Raw genomic sequence first — 17,868 nt, forward strand, 5'->3', positions numbered from 1 at the left:
TCGTACTAATAATATGATAGTATCCAGTTATCCATTAAAACATATCTTTTTTCCCAATTTTTTTTAAAAAAAGGAAAATTTGCCAAATTGGTCCCTAACATTTTCACAAAAAACTTTTTTAGTCCCTAACATTTAAAATCAGTCAGAATAGTTCCTAACATATAAATTATGAACAAGTTTGGTTCTAATGATCGTATTTACTCTTTTTTCCAACTAAAAATAGTATACCAGCATAATTTCAAAGGCAAAATTGGAAACATTCGTTGATCCATAATTTTCTACTATTCTCTTTCTTTCTGATGGTTTTCGCCATATAGTAATCAGACGCCAAGGGAAGCCTTCATTTGAGAGAGATTAAAACCAGCTCTGCCATCTTAAGTGCCAATGCCACCGACGATGGAGATGACAAACAACGACGATCCCCCAGCATCATTGCGAGGCTCATGGGACTGGAACGATTGCTGGATTCCAACTCGGACCCGGAGCCTGCCAAAAAGGTCGGGCTAAGGAGATTAGCATCGGAGTCGAGAGTTTCCCGGGATCTATTTCAGTATCAGTGCATTGATGGTAACAACAATAACAGCTTCTTCCAAGTAAAGCAGCCTAATCAACAGCAGCATTATATTTCACAAAATGCGAATGCGGCGGCAATTGGAAATAAATGTCCATATTCTAAGGCTGCAAGGCCAGTGGATCACAACATAAACTGGTATTCAATATTCCCAAGTAATAACGCCAATGCCATGTCCCAACATCCCAAGGCATTGAACAGAGTAGGGATGGTTCCATCACCATGGAAAGCACCGCCGCACCGTAGAAGCTTTTTCGACACTGCTGATGTCTTTCCCAAGCCAAAGCAAGCAACCACGATTTCTATGTGCGGAGACATTGATTAGGCTGCTAAATGGTGAAAACCATCAGAAAGAAAAAGAATGGTGGAAAATTATGAATTAACGAATGTTTCTAATTTTGCCCTTGAAATTATGCCTGTGTGCTTTTTTTAGCTAGAAAAAAGAGCAAATACGAGCATTAGGACCAAACTGGCTCATAATTTATATGTTAGAAACTATTCTGGCTGAGTTTAAATGTTAGGGACTAAAAAAGTTTTTTATGAAAATGTTAGGGACCAATTTGGCAAATTTCAGTAAAAAAAACTACAACCAAAAAGGAAATAAAAGAGAAGTCTATCCTCTTCACACGACAGGCCACCACCGTCTCGATCTCTGTCTGGAGTGTTTCAGCTATGGCTTCAATGGCTGCCCTTACTGCTCAATTCTCATCTCCTCCTGACTTTACAAAGCCTATGCTTTCCTCAGCTTCTTTATGTAATCTCTCTCCTTCTATCTCTTTCTCTCTGGTGTTTTCTGGGTGTTTTATGTACTTGTATGATGGTGGGAATCCACCGTGAATATGTGGAAAGAAATCAACTTTTTGATGCTGTTTTAGCTAATTAAAAGAGTATATATCAACTTGGGTCGTGTTCATTTTCTGATTTGATCAAAAGGGTTATTGCTAAGTTTAGTAGATATCGCAAATTTCAATCAGAATTTGGGTATAGTTGCAATTTGATTGTGCTAATGTTTGTTGGTTTAGTTACTTGCTCTATGGGCATTTTCTTGGAATTTTTGGGTGTTATTGGTACGATGGATTTCACTGGATGTATTGAAGTTCAAACCAGTTGCCTGACTGTAGTGTTTTTAAATTCTTGGAGTAACCCCATGCACTAGAAGATGAAGAATAAGAAATATAGGCACATTTGGTTTGGCAATCCTTAGAAGGAAACTAAGTTCTGCAAATGCTAATGCTGCTCTTCTTTAGGCTTGTACATTTGATTTTGAAGCCTTTGCAAATTTATTAGGAGGATAGAGTATAGAGTAGTCTGTGGAAACAAATTAGTGTTGGTTGTTGTCATGATTTTATTGAGAAACTAGAGTAGTCTTTGGAAATGGTTTAGTGCTTTTATGATCATTGTTTTGTACTTTGAGAATTTCCAGATATCAGCCTAGACTGCTTTGTCATAAGGGGATTTGTCAGTCATTTATGAAAATTAAGCTAATCAGTATACGTAAAATTGGCAGTTGGCACAACTTGGGAGATATATCCACATTTTTGGAGGGGCTTCCGATTTTCTTCTTAAGGAAGAATTGCTACTATTTGAGTCTTTAAATAGCTGCCCCCAGCTGTCCCTCTTTATTAACACCATCGCTTGTAGTTAATTGGGTTAACAAGCACCATGTTATTTACTTTCACCATGAACATGTGAATGTAATGGATTTCTGAGTTCTTGCTTTACTTTACACATTTGGGCAGGCTTTGATGTGACCTGTGACCGATTCTCAGGAGAACTTCTTTTTTGTGCTTGAGTTTAACTTGTTCTTGTTAGCCCCTTTTGAAGGGTTCTCAACAGACTTTGATCCGAAATAACTATGGAAAAATATTGGACCTATATGTGAACGACTAACTACTCTTTTAAAGCTTTTCTAAGATGTTGTTTTTCTCCATCTTTCATGTGTTGATTTATCATAGCTTGTTATATGGTAGGAAAAAAGTATTAGCAACTGATAGTTATGAAGCTTCTCACTCCTGTTCGCCATTTCTCTCTGGAAATGACATTGACTATTTGTCTGGTGTTGTGTCGGCTGTCTCATCTCATTGCCCCCAACAATGAGAAATCTGCTCAAATCATCTCTCCAAATGAGCTTAAAACTGCATGTGCTTATAGTTAATTAATGCATGTATTCAAATAACTAACTTATTTTCTAGGAGGATATTCATTCTTAGGATTAATTTTGTAAACCTAGAAGTGATTGGAGTTATGTCGAATTCCAGGAATGTAGTTTTGGTTTTTGTTGGTCTCATTTACTACAGCATCAGAAAGAAATATGCGTTGTCCTTGAGTAGAGATTGCTTGAAAGTGCAGCACAACATGTACTTGGTTATTCTTATGAAGAAGTTAATAATTCCTATAAGGGTGGCTGCATTCATTACTTGGTTTTTATCGGTTATTCTTCTTATGCATTAGTTGTTTCAGTTAGGTCTGCGCATGCATTTACCAAATTACATTTCAATAGGTTCTCTCTGATATTGTCCTGTCATTTACTTTTCAGACAAAATAAACACAGAAACAAATGTTATTGGCATGTGGAACTTATCTCAGTCTGGCTCTCAGAAGAAACCTCAAAGAAAACTTCAAATTTGTGGTCTGTTTGGAGGAAAAAAGGACAATAATGAGAAGGGTGATGATGCTCCATCAAAGGTTTGGGACGAGTTTCTATCTTATTTTGGCTATATTGTGATCTTTGACTATTGAAACATATAGTTTTTTCTGCTCTTTAGTCATTTTCTCTAAATATTGTGTTTTCAAACTATTTCACCATTTGCGGGCATGCAAACTTATGACTACAATTTGATTTTTGTATTTCTTTCTTGTCGGTTCTGGGGGATAAATTCAGTTTTTGCTTATTACAATGGGTTCAAGCATCCAGAATCATGAAATAGATAAAGGGAAGACTACCAGAAATGTAATCTGGTTTACGGAGAACATTGACAAGTGATAGTTATTATGTGCTGCAAGCAATGGATGCAATTGAGCATTTCCTCAAATTTTCTATCATGATTAAGTTGGTGCATTTGATATACTTTGTCTAAACAAAGTATACTTATTTATTTGTTGAAAGTAAAATTTGGCTTAATTTAATCTTAGGCAGGAATTCTAGGAAACATGCAAAATTTGTATGAGACTGTGAAGAAGGCCCAAATGGTTGTTCAAGTTGAAGCAGTACGTGTGCAGAAAGAACTTGCTGCGTAAGTTTTTATTTTATATAACCTTAATTTGCAACATGCAAGTGCATTCATTTTGAAACTTCACTTTTCCTACTCTTGGTTCTCTTTTGCAGAGCAGAATTTGATGGTTATTGTGAGGGTGAGCTTGTGAAGGTATGTTGCCTTCCAATTGTCTTTTCACCTGATAGTACCTGATCAGTTGAATTTGTAGAATCTGATATATGCATAAAGGACAGTGAGCAAGTATTACATAACCACTTCCAGTGTCTGGTTAGTAATACCAAAACGTTACTCCAGCCCCCCCAACCTCCCCCTCTTCGCCCCCCCCCCCAACAAAAACCAAAAAAAAAAGAAAGAAATGATATGTATAAAACAAAGTTTTACAGATGGAGTTACAGTTTCAGACCTTTACCAAAAATTGCTTCATGGATCCATGACTGCAGGCTCAAGTTGACGTGAAAATAAATGAAGTCTAAAACATGAAAAAATGGGTAGAGGAGAATAATATGGTGTCAGAAACTAGCACGGCTTTTAAGGACAAAAGATCATGAAGGAAATGTGTTGCTCGATATTCACGTATTTACTAGAGAGTCAGCCATGTGATATGACTTAAAACAATAGTGTAGAAGTCTGGAGTTCCATTCGGCTGGCCTGGAGAGTTTTAGCTAAAGTTACCTATGAAGACGAAAGATTTTTATGCAAATAGTTACTGCAAAAGCTCTAAGTTTATTCCGCAAATTGAAAGCTATCTGTAGTTACTATAACTAGTCACACATAATATGAAAGTCAATTTTATGGAAAGCTTGCACATATAGGAAAACTTATCTAGCCGTAGCTACAAATTATACTTAGATTTCTTAGACAGAGCAGTTACTTCTTTATCAACATTGTCTGAACCAAGTAGGTGAAATATCTACTTTATTATCTGTTTTAATGAACTAAAACAAGGAAAAGTAGGTCAATTTGATATCTGTTCTCTTGGTTTTTCTTTAGGGTTGTGATCGATTTTTTGTCCAAATGGCTGGTTGTTCTTGTCTTCTGTCCAATACTAATTGAATGGAATTCCTCTGGAACTTTGCACTAATTATTATCTTAGCTTGTATAACACCATCATATGGTTGAAATTTACATGCTGTACAATGCTTCTGTTCTTGTTGAGCGTGTGTTTAGACAAAAATATAGTTGCACGAGGCATATTAATGGAGGTGTTTAAATGTGTCTATGACTTTTCTCATGTAATTGGACATATTAAGACAGTGCCGCAAATTGCCTTTATTAACCAATCCAATGCTTTCTAGTATGTGGAAATATGCTACGGTGTTTTTACTGCACTGCGCCTGAGTGTTAGAAATACCATGGACTCAACGGCATAACCTACACAAATTGTTATGGTCATCTACCCACCCCTTTTTCTCACTTTGACATTTTCATTGGACCCGTGACTGGTGTAATCAGGACAATTTTGCATAGAACTTCCCTTTACTGGTGGATCTGATATGGATCTGTTTAGGGTATCTAAGTAAAGTTCTAAGTATACCTGCTTCTCCGGAACCAGTTATTCAGTTTATTAAATCGATCAAGCCTGGCTCTTCTTTTTCTGATTCAACTAAGATCTGACATTGTCGACATGTAGATGCTTAATGTGTAGGTTAGAGACTATGTTATATTTCGCAAGCATTATATATTATATGAATCATAATCGTCCACTAAGCTTTACATATATCATCGCATACATATGTCAAATCTAAGTCACTTATAGGGTAAAAATGGATGTAGAGACCTTTAGAATCTTATTATAACTGTCCTAGGAGCTCCAAAAATCCTGTAATACAGTGTTTGTGCTAAATGAAGGTGAGAGATGATGCATATATGTCTTGATCTACCTTTTAAGGATGGATCAGTGATTGAATCCATTTCCAGAAGTGGATGTTCAGACCTGGATCTGATCTGTGTACTACACTAAATTATGCCGTAATATGATCTATGGGTCCATTAACGTCTTCATCTCTCGTGTCAAGAAGTTTACTTCATCTTGTCTGGACGAGCATACTATAAATATTTCCTCTTGCTTTAACTTTCTCATTTAATCTGAATTTTTTCAGGTAACTTTATCAGGAAACCAGCATCCTGTACGCACTGAAATCACAGAGGCTGCAATGGAGTTAGGACCCGAAGTGAGTATACATACTGGACTTGTTCTCATCATTTAGTTGTCTCATAATAAGCTTTTCTCTTCTTAGCTCCTAATGTTTCTACACAATGCATGTTCTTCATTGAACTTATCAAAAGGAAGATATGCACACAAATCATATTTTCCTATTTGTAGTAAATTTTGATGCTTCAGTGAATAATAGCCTTTTAGTGTTTCATTGAGATGCCCAATGTCTATGGGAGTGGCTAGTGTGTATTTTACTAAGATGCATTCCACTAGCTTTATATTTTTGCTCTTTCTCCTTGAGAAGTTTTTCAAAGATGTGGATGCATTTGGCATTGTTTGTGGTGCATGTACCAATGAAAATCTCATCTTTATAGGATCATTCTTTTGTTGGCATTCTTGTTGTCTTTGTAGTCATTCTATGTTAAAAAAATGGCCAAGTGTAAAAGACAATATGATTCTTTTCTTTTCCCTGTGGTTCTTTGAGCAATGATGCTAATGTGACCAATTTCTTCATCGCTACACGTGAAGCTGATAAGACATGTACAAAGGATAATGTCTTTTTTTTTGGTTGTTTTTTGGTTCTAACAACAACCATTACACTATGGACGCCTTGAGGAAGAAAGTAGCATCCTTTTTCCCTAGCAACCTAGAGGCCCCTTTCTAAGGAGTACAGCAGACCACTCCTATATATAATAAGGTCCCTAAGCTTGTATGTTTGCGGCTGATGAGTTTGCAACAATTAAAAGTAAGTAATAAAACCACCTAAATTTTCATAAAATTGTTAATTACTTGTGCAAAATAAGAAATGGGCATTAAGATGAGAATGACGATGAAACCAGGCGTTTAAATAAAATGCTCTTCCCCTGTGAACGCTTTGATTTTCTTAATGCACAAAAAGCTCTTGCATTATTTTCAGTGCACTCTGATTTTGTTGTGTGTGTGTTATCAAGGTTTGTTTGTCACCATTCCTTTGCCAACCTCGAAAAAGTTCTTGATTGTCTTGGGGAGTGAGCACAGTAATTCTTACTTTCTTTCTCTCTCTCTTGTGCAGAAACTTGGTCTTTTGATTACTGAGGCATATAAAGATGCGCATCAGAAGAGTGTCTTGGTGAGAATCCCCTTCTAATGTTAGCAAGGAAAAGCTAGAAATCCTCTTATTTTGGTTTGAGATAAAGTTTGTCCTGCTAATTTTACAGGCCATGAAGGAAAGGATGGGTGATCTTGCTCAGAGCTTGGGCATGCCACCAGGTCTCAGTGAGGGGCTGAAGCAATAATCCAGCAGAGGTATCAGTCAAGGAACTTCAACGTTGTACAATAGAGGAGAATAGATAACCTGTTGCCATTTTCCCAATATTGACTAGACAACCTGATCTATCATTTTTGGCCAAGGGAATTTGTAGGAGAATTAGGTGCAAACAGAATAATTTTCTCATTTTATAGAAATTTTCTTCAACTGAAAGAATTCTTTTCATGTTTGCTGGACAATTTGCAGAAGTTTACATGGACAATTATCACGCTTAAACAGATGGTTTGGAATTTGCGTTGCTCCATATTTGGAATATCCATTTAGTAAGAGAGGTATGTGCGGAGAAATAGGGACATTGAACCGTAGCACTTGCTGCAATTGTTTCCAAAAGATGGTAGATCACTATCCACTACTTCACTCCCTCGACCCCTTTTAGCCTTCAAATTTTTTTCTTTTTCCTTTTCCGGGTCAAGTTGTTAGATTTTTTTCCTGAAAACTTGAAGCTTGTTCCTGATTGATTTCCTGTACTCTTCAAGTCCTCTTTCCAAGTGAACAAAAGTTCAACATGAATCTTGACAAGCAGAAACATTCGTTTGACTGGCAAATTGTCGGTCTTTCCTTCAGCTCGGACAATTCAAGGAGAATTGGAGTTTGGAGCCCATAGATATTAACGGATTAAAACTGGGTGCAGCTAGAGCTGTTAAACTTCGATAAGGCTTGAGCTCGGCTCGTTAGTTACGATAAACGAGCTGAACTCGAGCTAGAAATGTGCTCGTCTAGTTAAACGAGCTGAGACTCGTTTAATATCCGAATAGCTTGTTAGAGTTCGTTAATAATGGGCATATTTATCATTTTAGAAGTCAAAAGTATAAAAATTATAGATTTTTATTGAGATTAATTTGCAAGAGCTCGAACTCGAGCTACATGTACATTTGATGAGCCGAGTTTGAACACATTTTAAAGCTTGTTTGCCTAACAAGCTCGAGTCGAGCTCGACAGTCAAATACTCGGCTCGACTCGATTAACAGCTCTAGGTGCAGCCCATTGAAAAATGAGCTCGAATACCCTCAAAAGCGAGCTTAGCCCAAAAAAATTTCCGCCGTGTAGTGAGAAACTCAAACATGGGCTGAGTTGGCTAAATCAAAAAATCTAAAAGAAATTCCTTTCAACAAACATAGGGAAGCAGGAAGTGACATGAAATGGAAAACTGATTTTGGCCAAGGCTACTTGTAGCTTGAAATGCAATCGTGGTTAGGGGCAGCAACCGGCGGTTTTGAGTCGAGCTGACCATCTATAAAAGTTCCTCCCGCCCCCGCTCCTGCCTCACTACCGCCGCGTGTTCACCTGTCCTGTCCTACCCTACTATCATTATTATTATTATTATTATTATTTACTTTAATTTTTTCAATTTATATAAATCTAATAATGTTTTATTAATCATTCTTTTAAAGTTTTAATAAAAAAATTACATCATTTTATCATAAAAACATAACATGTTACTTATTTCATACAATATATTTATATAATAATAACATGGTATTTATTTCATATTATACTATATATATTATATTATATTAAAATATAGACGAGGGGCGGAACGAGGGAACACCTCATCCCCACTCCATTCCTCTCTTCGCGGAGGAAGCATCCATTCCCAATGCCATCCCTTATCGTGTTGGCATATTCTTCATGTAGTACAATTAATTTTCGTGTGGTAGAGAAAATGTTTTCTTTTCGAGTAACAGAATCAAATTTCTCAACTATGATAAACAAATATAGCCATTTAATTTGGTACATAGTGAAACGAATGATTCCTATTTTAGTTGATTCTCCCGCAACCTTCCATGTGGACATATAATTTAGCAGGATCAAATTGCTTGAGCATTTGAACTTCTCCGAGCTATTTATAACTACATATTCGAGCCTTTGCGGTGTAAATGAGCAAAAGGTTCAAGATCTTGGCAAATCTTTGCCTGCCAAGAATGATTGGAAAAGAACTAATGCTCTCTGGGGCTGAAGCAAAGGGATTTCATGGCCAGCTCCTCTAATTGTGGCAAAGGTTAGTCCTCTATATACCTCTGTCCAGCCTCCTACCTGTAGAGAAAATTTTCTCAAAGGCATTAGTTGTAAATTTCAAGATGTTAATCTTTCCTACACCGTTAATCAATGTTTATACATGAACTTCTATAAACGCATGACATACGTAAAAGGAAAATTTACGTGTCATGTATCTCTACCCACTTGTATAAAAAAAAAAAAAAAAAATTCCAATACTGCATGAAAAAATGTGTGTGCGTATATATCTTAGTTTTGGGTGCAAAAATTATCAATCAGTGTTGTGTGGAAACATAACTAAGTAGATGTGTAAGTCTGCATGAACTGTAAAATCCTACCTGACCACCCACGTACCAAGGATACCATTTAGTTTTGATTTTGAGATTCAGATGGTTCAAGGAGAATCTTGTGGCTGTGACAGGCACCACTGAGTCCGTGTCACCACTGCATTGAGAAAATGTCAGTCAAGATAAACTTTGATTCTTCATTCAAAGAATCAAGGGCTGCAGAAATAAATAATCACACTGGGACGAGGGAGAGATGATGAAGATGGACTTTAAACATTTTTATCCTAGACAAGAAAAAAAATAAATAAACAATTGCCTAAGTTGCCTTCAAATAATTCAGTAAAATCAAGTGGTCATAATGTCCGAATTATTGAGGTTGGAATAGTGACCCCAGTTCCATGCCTACTGCATTATGACAATTTATTGAGACAGTAGATTAATGCCTAGCATTACTGACCGTCTCAATAAATATGACACTGGATGGTTCCATACCTAATAAGAAAAGCTCTAAAAGTTTTCAAAACTTTTGACCAGTAAATTTTGCAGACTCGTACCTGAACACCCAAATTCTTAGGCCAGCAGCTATCAGCTTCTTGTAGGTGGGCAGGATTGAAAATTCAGTGTCCTTCCAGTTCCTTATTAGTACATCACTGCCCCCACAAATAAATGAAAAATTCAGAGGAATGTAGGCTACCACTAGCAACCAACATTTCAATGGATTCGGTGTCATCCTTGATAGATAGGCTACGCCCATTTATATATAGCAAAATAATTCATATTTGGATCCATTTGATAGATTTTTATTATTTGAGCAAGCCTAAATTTATGATATATACATGTATGATTGGGGTTTCATCAACTAAGGATCAAGGCTGTACTCAAAGATGGAATGGTTTTACCTGCAAGCAGTCCAGTTGTATGGAATTGCTGTAGAATTTGCATGCATGGCTTTCTGAACATCTGGTCGATTGTAGTATTTCTCTGCATAGTTCTCAGTACACGGATCGTATCCCGAAATTTTTCTATGTATAAGGCTGTTCTTGAGCCTGAGTAATTTCACGGTATTATTCGCGGTTGAGGCCTTACAAGCAGGCGCATAAATACTGTACTGATCAATGTTGCCGAATTCATGATTCATGGCATAATTTACTGCATCATCACACTTCTGAGAAGACTTTTCTGATGAGAAGTTACATGATTTGAGGATGGATTTGTAGGTTCTGTCAGATATGATGGAATGGCTCCACCAATATGAAACTGTTCCAAGGTTGTCATAGTAGTTATCGGTCACAGCATTTCCAACCTGCATGGAGAAGGTATATAAAACCCTGAAATTTCCAATTGATTTGGAACAACAATTAATCATGATCAAGCCTAGTTTTGATTAGGCAAAAGAAATGACTAACCATGATTCCTTTAAGATTGATGATTGGATGGGAAGCTCCTTTGCTGTATTCAACTATTTTCAAAGCCAACTGGGGTGCATAATGGCCTAAGTGAGCAAAAGACATATCAATTAGGTGCAAAAATGTTGTTATCTAGTTACCATCTGCTTTATTTAAGAAGAAAAGATAAAAAAGAAGTTGTAAGAGCTAATTACAAAAAAAAAAAAAAAAAGAAAGAAAGAAAACAAGAAGCAGAGAAAATCCTTCCGAGTTTGTCCATGCATTATGTACCTGCATAACTCTCGCCAGAGATGTAAAAGTCTCTATCTTTGTACTGAGGAAATCTTGACATCCATCGTAGAAGGAAAATTAGAGCATCCTGAGCTGAGACAAAGTTTGGAGAATTCTAAGTAAGCAATTTGCAAATTGGACTGACAAAAATCTGTACTCTATTTGAGGAGGGGCAATATACTAGAATCAAATTAACTTAAAAAAGAGAAAAAGAAAAAGAAAAAGAAAACAAATTGGTGCATACCTGTCCTTTTATCTCCCGAGTCCTTGAGATCAGAACTTGTGTTGGTATATGAGAAACCAACACCAGCAGGTGATTCCAAGAAGAGAATATTTGCCTCTAAAATTGCATAAACAAGAATGTCAGTAAATAAATTGTGCTTATTCAAGTTTACATATAGCTAGGTACGTCAACGCTGTATATGGTCACCTCTATTCCACGAATGTTTGTTCAGGTAGAGAGATGAAGCAGTTTTGCTAATTCGAAATGGCCCTATTTCCTCTGATGCCCCATAAGCCACAGATGAACATCCCGGTCCTGAAATGTTAATGCATTTCTCAGGTTAAAGCAAGAAAAGTTGGTTGTTATTTTATATACTATCCATGGATGCAAATTGCGAGGAGGAGGAACGCTTTTTTTTTTTTTTTTTAACAAGAATAATTAAGTAGGGGTGCAGAAGTACAGCTAACACATAAGTTTTCAAAATCCAGTCCTTTTTTTTTTGTTTTAAAGTCAAGAGTTGACTTTGAGTTCATGGTCTAAGATTTTCGGGTTACCAGGTTCAGACACAAGTTTTGGTACACAAATCATATGCAAGTACAGGCATAAGGCATCTATCAACAGTACAAAAAAAAATTATGTCTTAGTCTTACACTGATAAATGCAAAGACCATGGTTAAACGTTACATATTTTTTGAGAAATGGATAAGATTTTTCATGCATATATTACACTTTCATAGCATAACCTTTCAGCAAGTTAAAACATATGGTCATTTGCGTGAATTGGATGAATAAGCAGTTTCTTGAAAGAAATGAACACATGATATCATAACATCAATGCATCCTTATGGGAAGCACATTCAATTCCATCTTCACAATAATCTGTAGTAACTCACCTACCCATTGAACATAATCATTAATATTTTCCATCGTTTTTGCTCCTGATCAGTCAACTTCACTTATTAAACACACAAGACAGTGATAGATACTAGTTGCAATATTCTACTTCTAGTTCTAACTTCTAACCTTTCCCCTAAAGTTAAATTTCATTTGTTTACTACGTATAACAATGACAGTAACTCCTGTCGTTCCATCTTTTGTTCAGAATATCTCAGACATGTCCTGACCGTCATCATCGCTGTCATATTTTTAACCTTGTTAGCTTCTGAACAGGCGTGCTTGCAAGAATGAACATAAACAGTGAGCTTTTTGAATGTTTTTTTTTGCATTTCTAACAGACCATGTACGTACTCTATCTTAATTTTCAGGCTAACCAAAAACAATACAAAATTTTAAGAGTCATTTTTTTAATGAACAAAGTTTTAGACTTTGGAAATGTTGCTTACAGTTGCTAACGTTGTACATGTAACACACGTAGTGAACAACTGAGTTACTATGATGACAATCTCTGAATTTTGTGTGTAACCTACAATAAAAATCTAAAGGTAATTAAACTTGTAAATTGTCATGGGAATTTATTTACAAAACTTAGATCTAAGCAAGTAAGCAAGTGCGCTTCGTGCGTGGCTCCATAAACTGGATGGACCAAGATTTCTTTTTTTGACCCTTAGGATCCTTTATTGGTTGGGAACAGGACAGCTTGGTTGCCACTTGCTTGTAGATGAAAGCTATGGTACAGCTACAGGGAAAGTTGTTCAACTTTTTGGTGAGGTGGTTTTCGATTTTGTTTCCTTATCGTTGTTGATGTATTAACAAAAAGATAGAGACGAAAAAACTGAGGCCACATACAGAACTTTTGAGCTTTCTGAGCAAATCCAAACAAAGAATAAGTTTCAGAAATAGAAGGAATAAACACCTAAAAGAGAAGGAGACACAGAGAAATCACGAGCACCCAAAAGGGTTCTCCCCTTTTTGGTACTATCAACAGTAATGTATTTTTTTACTTTATTGGAAACTAGGCTTTGCATTAACGTTTGAATTGTAATTTGAGCCCAGACATTAACTGTTAGCTTATGGAAGAAAATTCAGTGGGCTTTATTTTTTTATTTTGGTGTTTCTTGGTGCTGGGGAAGAGGGAAGAAGGGAGTTGTGGTTGGTGTTGGTGGGGTTCTTGTAGTCGAGAAATTGACTAGGAGTTAAGAACAAGAGTGGGGCTAGGACAAAAACATTAATTCTTCTTCGAGTTTTGGGATATTACGTATGAGCTTCTTAAAGCTTTGGAAAGAATGGCATGGCCAAGAGACAAACCAAATCCAAATAAATGACCTACTGGCTAATCTAATCATTACTAAATTATTAGTCTTTCAAAATTAGTTTACTTGCTCCCATCTACTATTATTGTCTCCCTCTCTTTGCATTGTATTTAATTTGTTTTACTTTCTTTATCACTTCTACTAATATCCATACCTTTGGTTTTGACTCCAAAACACAATTTTAGAAAGGAATTATGCTTCCCTCCAAGTATTATTTTCTTTTTCTTTTTTGGTGGTTTCCATTTTGAGGGAAAACTTTTATCATTAAGATAAAAAGCATTTTTCCTAGGAGACATTTCAAAAAAAAAAAAAAAAAAAGAAGTCCAAGCTAAATGTTTATGCATGCATGTGAGAACTGTTTAATTTAACGTCCCAAAATCCAAATTCCATGCCAGAATGCACGGGCCTAATTCATTTGAGTTTATACACTTTGCAATTTTTCCCATGATTTTGAAGTTCGGAAAACACATTGCTTTTTTCACTTTCAGTAATAAGAACGTTACAAATCAATGTAATGCACAAAAGATGGATCTAATTCCTAATTGCCTTAGTGTTTCCTCTTCTTGCAGGGTTTCTTTTGGGGTTGAAAAAAGTGAGAATGAACTGACCTCCATTGAGCCAGAGAACGAGGGGCTTCTTCTCAGGACTGGAAGTAGCTTCTGTCAACCAATAGAAAAGAGCCCTCCCATGGTCTTCATTCACTGGAACATAACCTGAAAACTGAGAAAACGAAACTGGTGGCTGCCCCGGAAGTTCTAAGATGCGATCCATTTCTTGTTGCTCATTTTTCAGAGCCATTGTACCATAAATTGATACTAGAAAACTCAAAAAGCTCAGTAGCATTAGAGTCATCTGGGCTGCCATTGCACCCTCCACTCTGACCACCGCTACCTCTAAATCCTTATATTTATAAGGAAAGTTTCATGTCCACCAATTATAGGGGAAGAATTTAGTCATTTATTGAAAATATATAGATATGTTTGAGTGAAGAAACTACTGATGATGAGCAGAAAAAAAAAAAAAAAAAGGTTCCTAGGGGTTGTATAGATCCTTAATGTAGCTACATTACTTCTTCTGCAGACAGCTCAGAGTTGTGGCCCTCCTTCCTTGCATCTCCCTCTCACTGTTGTGTGGGAGAGAGAGAAAGAGAGATGAGCTGGTCCTAGATGAGCAGAATGAGCCTAGATTGGAATTCTACCTACACTTAACTTAATTTGTGCCAACTAAAGTTTCAACGCAAGGGGATGGGAAGGTGAGGTGAGGTGAGGTGAATGTGGTCCAATTGATTGAGGAGGGAAGGTTAAAAACATCAGGAATGGATGTGTGGAGGTTTATTTAGCAGGTGTCCGGTAAATGGATACTAGGGACAAGAATGGGTATCAAAATTAATAATATATATACATCTATTGTTTGATGAAGTATTGAAAAATCTTTGAATGAAAATAAAAATGTTAGATTTTACTCACTATCATTCCGTGCTTATTAGTTTTGATTTGGGTTTCAATTATTTCATTCTATAGTAGAATAAAATTAAGTAATATAGAATAAAATGAGTAGACTCCAAACTAATCAAGTAATATAGAATGTGCAAGGAAAGACCGTTTTGTTATTCCATAAAAATAATAATAATAATAATGTCACTCTGATACAATTTGGACCGTGCAAGATTCTAAAATTCCAGTTACATTGATATTTCTCCTACATAAATATCATGTTTTAGTTCTTTTTTGTTTCCTTAAGATCCAATAACTATTAATTGAGTAAAAAATAAATACAGCAGCTTCAAAAAAGCAATATATAATAGAAAATTAAAAAATATAGCAGAAAATTTATAAAAAATCTCATTTTTTATGCATTTTGATTTTTTGAGTTCGTTAAATTTTGTGTGTTACTCAATTAATAGTTATTGGATCTTAAAGAAACAAAAAAGAACTAAAACATGATATTTATGTAAGAGAAATATTAATATAATAAAAAGTGGGACAGAGAGTGGCACAGAATATGGAACAGACGATCCGTTGCCTTATCGTACTCGTCCATTTCTTATTTAAGCTGCATTATGGATAATTTGGGTTCTTTAGCTTGACCTTTTCTTCCCAAATTGTGTGCAAAACATAAAAGCTACTTCAATTTTAAGCATCTGCGCATGGCTACTTATCAATACTTGGTTCTGTTTTTGGCAATGTATTTGATATAGTTTCATTTGTATTTGCTAAGAGCTAGTACGCCTGATAGCTTTTGCAAGCTGCTACAACATCTGATCCCACCAATTCATTAGAAACTTGCATGCTTTGACAATGGATTTGGCAACCAAGTGGAAGGAATTAAGGCCATCAATACATCCATAATTTGTAATTTAAATCTAATTAATTTGAGCAAGCAGGCTGCAACATTTTGAAATTTGAAGTCTACATTGTGTATATTTGTGAGGCACAGGTTAATCATTTCATTTCCCATCAAAACTGGAAATTAACTTTGGTATTCTGCTGTTATTGCGATAAAGCTGAAAGAATAAATGGGATCCTTCAAGAACTCTGACATTAATTTAATTTTCCATTCATATATTTCTTGTGTCAATTTCAACAAAGCCTCAAGAATGTGCAAATGCCCTAATCAAGCCCTTCAAAATTTAGTATTGCAATCTTGGCCTCCTAAGTTATGAAAACATGTCAAGTTCAGATGCTTGAGTCGTTGCTAAGTATTCCACTGTGTTCAGTTGTCCTTGTTGAGTCTTGTCTTCCTTCTTCTTCCATTTTTGGTGTATCAAAAATATGCAAAGGAAAAAGAAACTACGAAATGCCAATGGAATAGCTGGAATCTGGGCAAGATTTCCGAGATTTTGTTTCCTGATTTATCCATTCTTTTATGTCATTCGATCCCAAACAGCATGAGCTTCACAATTTATTGCTTTGAAAAGAAAACTTCAGTGGAATGGTCCTGGAAACTTCTCTTTTGGCTTTTTAAGATGATAAGATCCCATGTTCATTATTAGATCCAAGGATGGTATAGGGAATGATGTTCAAAAACTACACAGACTTTTGACCTCTACCCATATGTTTATAATACTTGACTCCACACTGATGAATGAAGCGGTTGTTATATAAATCCGCAGTGATAGATGTTTTTATCAATTCTTTCTTGTTGCAAGTAGCATAAGATTGTCCTCCTTCAACCCAAAAAAAAAAAAAAGCATAAGATTGACCATGACATTGTTGATATCTGTCACAATAAGTCAACCAGGAACTGGTAGGTTTTGGGTGGAGCGGTTTGTATTTGGTGCTTTTTTCCAGACGTGATGCTAACCTATCGTGCGGGATGCCCACGCTTCCTTGTACATTAAATTTACCTTGATAGTAAGGATTAGAGTCTAGAGAAGCCCTTCCACCAATAATAATTTACTTTGTACCGACTACTAAAACAAATCGCACTTCTAATGAACATTCGGCAAATTTTTTTTTTTTTTTTCATTTAAGGGTATCCCAGCCTTTCAGGCAAATTAATTCTCTAAAACCGTATAGAACCTTGCCTCAAGGATATATAGCAAAATAGCACACATGGCTCGATCACGAGATTTGCTAGTAACTATCAAGTTACGGAACCAATCGGACTACCTGCGAGGGGCAGCAATTTTTTTTTATCTATAAAAAGCAAAAGTCATTAACAAATTATTGAAAATCGTCCAGCACAATTTGATCTATTGCCAATGTGTATTAGAAATTACATATCTATAATTTAACAAATACAATAGATCCAAAATATTATGAGCAGATCTAAAAAATATAAGAAATTTCAAAGTTGTCTTCTAACAGCTAAATTGCAGCAGTTTGGAAGGAGGGACGGGCTAGATAATACAATGAAGGAAGTATAAATGTGAGGTTTCGGGTTCCAAACCTCTCACTTATATTTAAAAAATAAAAAAATAAATTGATGCAACTCCCTTCTGTATATGTTACAATTGCTATAGATTTATTAATCAACAATTTTAAGTTCTAATAATCGGTAGATTTATTAATCAACAGTTTTAAGTTCTAATAATGATAATGAGATTTGTCGAGATAGATCTAAGATCCAAAAAAAAATACATAGGAATACTTAGAAGAGCAGAAAATTCTCATTGGAATCCCTAGGAGAAACAAAAAACTCACTAAGAAAACTTAGAAGAGATTTTATTAGAAGGAAAAATCATTTAAAACGTCCTTTACATTTCATCAAATGAAATTTTTTGTCCTT

The 17,868-nt window shown here is 35.7% G+C and overlaps 2 protein-coding genes across 3 annotated transcripts; one reads left to right on the top strand and one right to left on the bottom strand.

Annotated features, from left to right (window-relative positions):
• Positions 1-1,167: 1,167 nt before the first annotated feature.
• On the top strand, positions 1,168-7,631 carry LOC113697143 (nucleoid-associated protein At4g30620, chloroplastic-like). 2 transcript variants are annotated; one of them, XM_072053004.1, is made up of 8 exons: positions 1,168-1,325; positions 3,108-3,256; positions 3,704-3,804; positions 3,897-3,936; positions 5,886-5,957; positions 6,993-7,049; positions 7,138-7,225; positions 7,434-7,631. In XM_072053004.1, the coding sequence occupies exons 1-7, from the start codon at positions 1,244-1,246 to the stop codon at positions 7,213-7,215; spliced, it is 579 nt and encodes a 192-aa protein (XP_071909105.1). In that variant the 5' UTR covers positions 1,168-1,243; the 3' UTR covers positions 7,216-7,225; positions 7,434-7,631. The 2 variants fall into 2 exon arrangements, with proteins under 2 accessions (XP_071909105.1, XP_027072419.2); XM_027216618.2 differs by lacking the exon at positions 7,434-7,631 and having other exon boundaries at positions 7,138-7,412.
• Positions 7,632-8,926: 1,295 nt separating this feature from the next.
• LOC113695164 (serine carboxypeptidase 24) lies at positions 8,927-14,502 on the bottom strand. The gene is made up of 9 exons (XM_027214161.2): positions 14,247-14,502; positions 11,636-11,743; positions 11,450-11,545; positions 11,206-11,298; positions 10,936-11,021; positions 10,429-10,832; positions 10,084-10,179; positions 9,581-9,686; positions 8,927-9,281 (listed from the first exon to the last, which is right to left on the bottom strand). Exons 1-9 carry the CDS (start codon positions 14,500-14,502, stop codon positions 9,138-9,140), a joined length of 1,389 nt encoding a protein of 462 aa, XP_027069962.2. The 3' UTR covers positions 8,927-9,137.
• Positions 14,503-17,868: the final 3,366 nt, after the last annotated feature.

The sequence above is a fragment of the Coffea arabica genome, chromosome 6c (assembly GCF_036785885.1).
Source record: "Coffea arabica cultivar ET-39 chromosome 6c, Coffea Arabica ET-39 HiFi, whole genome shotgun sequence".
NCBI classification, from domain to species: Eukaryota; Viridiplantae; Streptophyta; class Magnoliopsida; order Gentianales; family Rubiaceae; genus Coffea; species Coffea arabica.